Below are 7,882 nucleotides of genomic sequence, written 5' to 3' on the forward strand. Positions count from 1 at the left end.
GCTGAGCGCCAGTCAGCTGCCCGCGCAATGTGACGAGGAGCGCGGCGAGGAAGCGATGCCGTGGGCGACCCGTGCGTCATATCGTCTTCGATGGTGTCAGCACTTGCGCGAACGAGACCTCGCAATGAGTCCCCGGTAGCATGTGCCTTCAGAGTTCAGATGGCAGGGCTTCGGGCACCTGACGATGAGGTGATGCAGGTACTGGGCGCGGGGGCGGCCCTCTGAAAATACCGCTGCGATCCGTGGGAGGAGTCGAAGTCTGATCTGTCCAGTGTATCGCCGCGGAGTTCTCCTCCACAGGACTTGTAGAGTGGATACTCACCTGGCGAGCTGGAGATGTCAGCAGTGACCATGAACGTGATGCCCAGTTCTCTCTGATTGTTGGTATGGTTGTTTGTCAAAGCGTCATGTGGTGGCTCTTGGATGCGAATGAGCATGCGGTACGCATGCGCGAACAGTTATTCACAGGGCCTAGTCCATGATGTCACACTGTCACTGCGTGAAGTCGCGAATCGCACGGGGCAATCTCCCCGATGTGATTGCCAATAAGTTCACATAGCATCGAGTTTATGAGAGATATACCCACATAGAGCCGCGCGCGACATGAGATCGCAATTTTAGCGACGAGTATGGATATGAGGCAGGAGATTGCAGGAGATGTGAAGTCCCCCGAATAGTACGGAAAGAGATTTGCGGTGGCTATCGTTAGCGCCCGTGGAAGGAGATGTGAGATCGCGCCGACGCGCGATGTCTCCTCCTCTCCGAATGCGATGTCGCGCGTTGGGCCATCCCATTCCATGTGTATATATTTTCTCGAAGCTCGTACCATGCTTTGTCGTCCTTCTCTTTTCCCCCACCATCCCGCTCGACATGCCACCTAGCCGCAAGCCAATCATCCAAAACCCTTCGCGCAATGCGCCCGTGCCCTACCTCGCGTACAAACTACGAAGCTCGTCTCGCAAGGCCGGTGTGGGGCATATTCGCCCGCGCGACCTCGCTGCCCAGCCACCGCCCTCTCGTACGCCAACAGCACCAGCGGAGATGTTCACCGCGGCGTTGCTCGACGGCGATATCCTGGGCCTCGACGCTTTGCAGGGGATGGGCCCCATCGAGAATGTCGCTATCGACCTCAGTATCGAGGAACGTCTGGTACGTCTATCATATCTACGCAATTTTCATTGTTCATGGACTGACATTTATACAGGGCAAGGTCGAAGGCTGTTTTCAGGACCCTTCGACCTGGACCCTGGTCCTCAGCCTCAAACCCGATATGTTCATGACGCCCCTCAAGCTCACCCTCGCAGAGTTTGTCGGCGACTTGGGCCAGGTCGACACCCCGACTTGGCTGTTACGCCTCGAAGACAGGGCGGGTAGATTCGCAAAGCGAGTCCGGTCGTACAAATGGCTCGAAACCTACGCGTTCAATCTCCTCACTACGCCGTACCTCAAGCTTCCGATGGTCAAATCCTGGGGCAGACTCCTTGCCTATGTATGGCGCATCAAGGTAAGCCTTCATCTCACTACGGGATTATCTACGTACTCACTGGTCGTCTTTGATAGGACGTATGCGAGCCACGAGCACGGCGCCCGCGCGATCCATCCCGCCCGCTTCCCCGGCCTCGGCGTGTTCGCTCAGCAAATCAGCTGGTCGATGCAATGCTTGCATTGTCTTTGAATGGTGCTGGGAGCGACACGATGACGGAGAGCAATGGCGCCGGTTACATGTCGGCGTAGATAATTTGATACTAGTATACCCTCAATTTACAAGTGTTCAGGTTCGGTCTCATATGGAGGGTGCGCACGCGGCGCGGCTGCGCGTCGGCCTGTATAGGCTCACTTCGCGCCATACAATGATATTGGTGCACTCGGTGTATGCAGGTCCGCATCCGGGACACGAGTAGCTCGGACACGGACCGCCTGAGGCTACGTACATGCGGGCTATGTGGTACGTACGCTATCGTCGTCACACGCGGATGGATCGATTCCACTTGTATGACGGTTAGCACCCGTTCGCCTTGCCTGGGGAGGGAAGATGCACACCTGATAGGTTGGGCACGTTTCGCAGGAACACCACGCATAACCTCTTGACGCCAACGACTGTGGCGGGCGCTCAGGTGGTGAGGGAGATGTGAGATCGCGGTGCCCGCTATCACTCGTCGCGCTGTGTATATATGTCATCCGTTGCGGGAGTCATATAGGGCCTTGCGCGTGATAGGTAAACTCGCACCTTTCCTTTCCCCCTCGTCCTCGTCCTCGTCGGTTCTGCCGTTGTGCGAAAATCCATCCACAAGATCTCCTTCCTCAACAGACTGCCGGGGCTCGCTGTATAACTTGAATAGTCGCACTTGCTTCTTCTTACGACGTCTACAACAGTCTGTATTGTTCGTCCTTATGCTTGGGAAACCTGTAAGTGCTCGTCATCGACGGTTTCGAAAAGAATACTCACCCTGGTTCCTCCATCTAACCAGGCTCGTTCGGATCTTGTCTCATGCCCCTGCACGAGATGCAAGGGAGGCATGCAGCCGCGCTCCACGCGCGTCAGTCACTACGCCCAACAGCGGCGTCGCGCATCCACGAAGGTGACGATGAAACGGAAAGACGCCATCCTACTCAGCAAGAAAGCCTTCTCGAAAGCGAAGAGTACGCAGGCTGAGATGCTTACAAGAGGTCCTCAGTCCCAAGTTCTACCTGGCGATGGCTTGCAGTCGGAGGCATGCGCAGAGAGTGGAGAAGGAATGGAGGACGTTCAGCCAGCTTCGGTACAGGTAGGTACTGACACATTACGCGCCATGAGTCGTCGCTGACACTTTCTGACATGTATAGGCTGTGGGAAATCCAGGTGTCAGTCCTAACCTAAACACCTCAGCCTCTCAACGGCCGGTGCCGCCGTCGCTCCCACCGTCGACTGCCACGCAGGCTGTTTGGGCGTTCATTCGCTCTTTCCAACCACCATCCGCCCCCTCAGCCCTATGGACGTCGCTCTCTATAGCTCCCCTCGTTCCCCGAACTCTCGCGGAGCTCAACTCGTCCTTGTTGACTGGAGGCGCTGACTCACAAGATGCGGACCTCGTAGTGCCGACCATCCAAACGGCCTTTGGTATGTGCGATATAGTATACATGCCAGCACATCAGCGCTAACATTAACCACACAGACGACCCCGCACTACCCATCTGTGACGACGATGACTGGGAGGAGTGTGATAGTAGTGACCTCGCTGGCACGGCAGCTGCCCTTCCCCCCGGTGTCGCAACGGTTTTGCCAGGGCTCGCCGCCAGTACGCCGCTACCAGCCCCCGGGCTAGTAGCGGCACCAGCGCATGCTGTCGCCCCCTCCATGCCCCTTGATACCGAGGCCATGGCCCATGTTGAAGATCCGGACCCCTTCCATACACCTCTGAACATCTCTGGCACGTCATGGTCCGCATGGAGCATGACTCACCCGTCGGTCGTCCTCGCGATGATATTGGTCGCTTGGCTCCACCTCGCTGCGCACCTCCCGTTTCGTTTCTGCGACGTCGTGTTGTCCGTGATTGGCTATATCCTCGTGGATGCCGGTCAGGCGAATCTCACGCCTCTCCTCCGCACCTCCCTCACCGGTTGCCTGTCTGCCCTGCGGATGGATCCTGCCATCAGGATGTATCCTACGTGTCCGGCTTGTCTCGAGCCTCATCCAGAGGCTGTTACCGCCGACGGCAACGCCTGCTGCTGTCTCTGCAGCCATCCGCTTTTCAAGATCGACAACAGCAGCACGCGCCATGGGCAGAGACGGGGGAAACGAGCGCGCGCGCAGCCCTATCTTCAAACACCGGCCAAGTCTATCGTTGAGCAACTCTCGACACTCCTCGCTCAGCCAGGCATAGAAGAAGCTCTTGACTCGTGGCGTCGCCGCTCTCGTCTCTCAGGGTGGCTTGCCGACTTTTTCGATGGCGCGATCAGCAAGTCACTCCTTGGACCCGACGGATTACCGTTCTTCAAGCACGACGACGCAGTAGATCTTGAGGGAGAGCTTAGAATAGGACTGGCTTTGGGCATCGATTGGTTAGTCTCCCTGCGTCGAGCTGGTGCGTCCATGAGACTTAGGCAGAGGGTCTTTGCAGGTTCTCGTATCTTCGCAGTCTTATCACACCGTCGTACACCTCATGTCCAATGTCCTTTAACATAGTAAATTTACCGCCTCATCTTCGGTCAGTGCTTGATCAGTTTGGCTGCTGGTTTGTCATTGCTCACGTCCATGCGTTTGGCAGGTATCGTGCTAGCAATCTGTTATTGAGCATGATTATCCCTGGCCCCAAGGAGACCGACCCCGATCAAACACAGCGCTATGTGCGAGTGCTCGTCAATGAGCTGCTCCGCCTCTGGCACAAGGGTCAGGTAATGCCCACGTACCGTACTGCGCGAGGCCGTCTCGTGCGAGTCATCCTCGTCGGTGTCTTCTGCGACAAACCGGCAGCACATAAGATCGGCGGTTTCGGGTCTCATGCCCATACGTTTTTCTGCACCCGCGACTGGATCACGCAGGGTCTGAAGGCGACAATCGCTGCATTCACGAAGGGCGGTGAGTTATCCGAGTCAGTGCATGTCGTGATCGTCAGTGTATTCATGCCTACTTGCAGGTTTCACGGCTCGGACGGATGTGCATCATCGCAAGATGATGCGCGAGTATCATGCCTGTACGAACAAAAACGCTCGCGAGACATATGCGAAGTCTTACGCTACACGGTGGTCCGAACTCGCACGCCTCCCATATTTTGACATGTGCCGCATGGTCGTAGTTGACCCAATGCACAATCTATTCCTCGGTACGCCAGTTTTGTCTCCACTGTTGTCAAATCTGACATGGAGTCTTAGGTGTGGTGAAGACACATTTCTACCACATATGGGTGCAGCTCAAGATCTTCCGCAAGACCAAGGAGATTCGCCAACTCCATGAGATACTGGCTGGGGTGTGTACTTATACCCTGCCACCGTGCTTCTCCACATTAACCTGCTCCGACCGTCAGCTTCAGCTTCCGTCGAAGCTTGGCCGCCTTCCAAAGCTGATCGGCGAACCTGCCGGCGGGTCGCTCACCGCCGATCAGTGGCTCATTTTGGCCACAATTGTTGGTCCTCTGGTGGTGCGTCCGTCCGTTCGCGGGCAGATTTCATGTACTGATACCACCTGGATTATAGCTGCCTGCGTTGTGGGACGATGTCAACACATTGGACGTCGATCAATACGGGCCCGATTTCCTGGCCCAGCGGCGTGACACACTTCGTGAGACAGCATCGGCTCGCAAGCGGCAACAGCAAGCCAAACGAGCAGGCACGGGTGGGGCGAAAAAGACGACTGGGAAGCGACGTCCTGCGGGGGCCGGGCCCAACCTCGCGGTGAGCGCTGAACATGTTTAAATCGTGCCGGCATGCTCACATGGTTGTTCAATAGGAGTCGGAGCCCCAGCGTCGTTCAGGACGCACACGTAAACCTACCGCAAAGGGCAAGGTTCGTGCCTGTACGAGTGGCTGGTATTTGATTGCTACTGACAGCCGGCGTGTATATCTTCTGAACAGGACCTAGTGCTCGAAGACGATGATGCAGGAGCACAAGACAAACCTGACGAGGGAGCGTGGGTGGATGAAGAGGACAACGAAGATGACAGCTCGCGAGCACCGCAACTGCATCCGCGCGATCTAGAGAACTTCTTCAAACTATGCTCCGCATTGAAGCTCTTCCTTGCAGAGAGCATTGATGAGGCACAGCTGTTGCGTGCCGACGCGCTCATTCGGGAGTATTGCGCCGAGCTTGTCGAGGTATGAGAATCTGTTTAAGTTTGTGCGATTCATGTAGACTGACTCGATTGCCAGCTGTATGGACCGGAAGTCATCCGCCCAAATCACCACTACGCCACGCATACCGCGGAGTTCGTACGGGACTACGGACCTCTGAGAGAATTCTGGACATTCCTCTTTGAACGTCTGAACAAGATCTTGAAGGGATACAAAACGAACAATCACGAAGGCGGAGCGATCGAGATGACGTTTTTTCGGGAGTTCCATCGCGCGACCCACATGCACCGTTTGGTATGTTCCTGTAGTGACACTCGACACATACCATGCTGACTTGTAGTGTCATCTCAGCTTACGGAGGGCGTGCAACATCCTACGCACGCCCCATTCAGCGCAGCATGTCGCTTGATGCTCGATGCCACCTCTGACAACCGTGGTACTCTACAGCAGCTCGCGGAAGAGCTTGACGAGGTCTTCAGCGACGGTAAGCTGATTCAAGACGGGCTTGTTTTGCTACCTATACTCACAGTGTTGCTAGATAATGTATCGCTCTCGTTCAGCCCCCGCTCCGCCACCGAGAACCTGCCGACTGACGTCTATTTCGCATTCCTCGCATATCTGAAACGTCGCGACCCACTGCAGCCATACCATTCCGAAATCGCGATCCCCACAGATCCTCGGAGTAAGGTCGTATGCAACCTCGCTACCGTCTTCGACCATGTCGTTGTCGGTGGTCACCGCTACCAGGCTGCTCGTCGCGCTACCACTGCCGTGAACTCGTTGGTGCTCGTTCGTGTCTCCCCGACTGGCGCCACCTGGATTGGTGAACTGCAAGATGTTGTACTGTATGAGAACGGCCTCACCGCTGTACGGGAGTTGTTCGCCTTTGTCAAGTGGCTGCGGCCGATCAGCAACGTCGACTTGAACGATACGTCCTGGCGAGCATGGTACGCTTGTTCTTTGTCACTACATATTTCAGACGTCAGCGCTCACATTATGAAGTCATACGTTCTTTTCCTTGCAGGTGTGGGAGGCAGATGTTTTTGTGGACACCGCACAAGAGCCTGGTCCCTCCCCGATCGTCGCCCTATCTGACTTGCTTGCGCCGGTTGCTCGGCACTACGCCAACATACAAGGCCGGACAGTCTGGCTTACGATGCCCTTGAGCCGTTCTGTACGTCTTCCTCCCCGCATCCCTACACCACTTGGAAACTAACATCATACAAGCCCGTGAAAGTCACGTAGATATAGTTTGTACATGTTATGAAGGCACCTCGGTCTCGATTACGGATTCCAGTAGCGGTGCTCGCTTGTGTCCGATAGCAGGTCAAGGAGTCCACTTGGCGCCTTCTCGCAGCCAGGCTCTATGTCGTGAATGACCCCGTGCCGAGGTTTGCTTGCGCTTCGCCCGCATCACTATGACTCTCAACTGCGTCGAGCATGCTCAGGATGCTGTTCAGCTCCTGGTCTGCACGCGATGGCACTCTGTTCGAGGTCTACGCAACCTTTCGCGCGTCATCTCCGTGTTCGGTCAGGTGCGCGGGCGCCGGGAAGCGGTCGTATCCGCTCGGAGGGCTGAGCGGTGCCATAGGCGCAAGCAACATCTTACAATCTTGCAGTCACGGTGGTTGTCGTGGAAACGACGAGACCCCTATATTTTTCCGCATTTTTCCTTATTTTCTACGGCCATTTGTACGATACTTAGACTTAGAACCAGTAGTTAGAAGCATGTGACCAGTCACCTGACCCCCACCTGCAGACTGGCACTAATGTGCGCACAGACCGCCGTTATGTTTGTACATGTTTGGCTCCCCTGACTCAGTATATAAACCCCACCTGTAGCGACCCTAGCCCTCATCTTGACCTCTTGGTCCTTGGGCTAGGTAAGCCGTCCTTTGTATTCTCTTAGTCAGCATAATATTAACTTGGTCCTTGGGCTAGATTTGACTTGAAAGTCTACGCTCGGCGTTAGCAAGCCTTCGCGCTCGCCGCCCTTGGGTTAGATCGTATTAGTTTCTTTGTTGTAGGCGTTGCCTGGTCGCGTCGAGTCTAGCTCCGCGACATTAGGTCAAGATCCCCCACCGTGCCGGAGATCTGCCGACCAGATCTTCCCTCACGT

General features: G+C 55.8%; 2 protein-coding genes across 2 annotated transcripts; both read left to right on the plus strand.

The window, feature by feature from the left end:
* The first annotated feature begins 898 nt into the window (after window positions 1-898).
* Window positions 899-1,749, plus strand: TRAVEDRAFT_27432 (uncharacterized protein). Its single transcript, XM_008036668.1, has 4 exons — window positions 899-967; window positions 1,006-1,149; window positions 1,205-1,504; window positions 1,561-1,749. Exons 1-4 carry the CDS (start codon window positions 914-916, stop codon window positions 1,732-1,734), a joined length of 672 nt encoding a protein of 223 aa, XP_008034859.1. The 5' UTR covers window positions 899-913; the 3' UTR covers window positions 1,735-1,749.
* A 1,681-nt stretch (window positions 1,750-3,430) lies between these two features.
* Window positions 3,431-7,592, plus strand: TRAVEDRAFT_35446 (uncharacterized protein; the record flags this gene model as incomplete). The annotated part of the gene is made up of 13 exons (XM_008036744.1): window positions 3,431-4,038; window positions 4,098-4,184; window positions 4,245-4,555; window positions 4,614-4,799; window positions 4,849-4,943; window positions 5,001-5,114; window positions 5,170-5,367; window positions 5,423-5,479; window positions 5,548-5,787; window positions 5,842-6,057; window positions 6,115-6,247; window positions 6,302-6,710; window positions 7,586-7,592. The coding sequence occupies 13 exons, from the start codon at window positions 3,431-3,433 to the stop codon at window positions 7,590-7,592; spliced, it is 2,661 nt and encodes an 886-aa protein (XP_008034935.1).
* Between the last annotated feature and the right edge of the window lie 290 nt (window positions 7,593-7,882).

Source organism: Trametes versicolor, assembly GCF_000271585.1.
Source record: "Trametes versicolor FP-101664 SS1 unplaced genomic scaffold TRAVEscaffold_3, whole genome shotgun sequence".
Classification (NCBI taxonomy): domain Eukaryota; kingdom Fungi; phylum Basidiomycota; class Agaricomycetes; order Polyporales; family Polyporaceae; genus Trametes; species Trametes versicolor.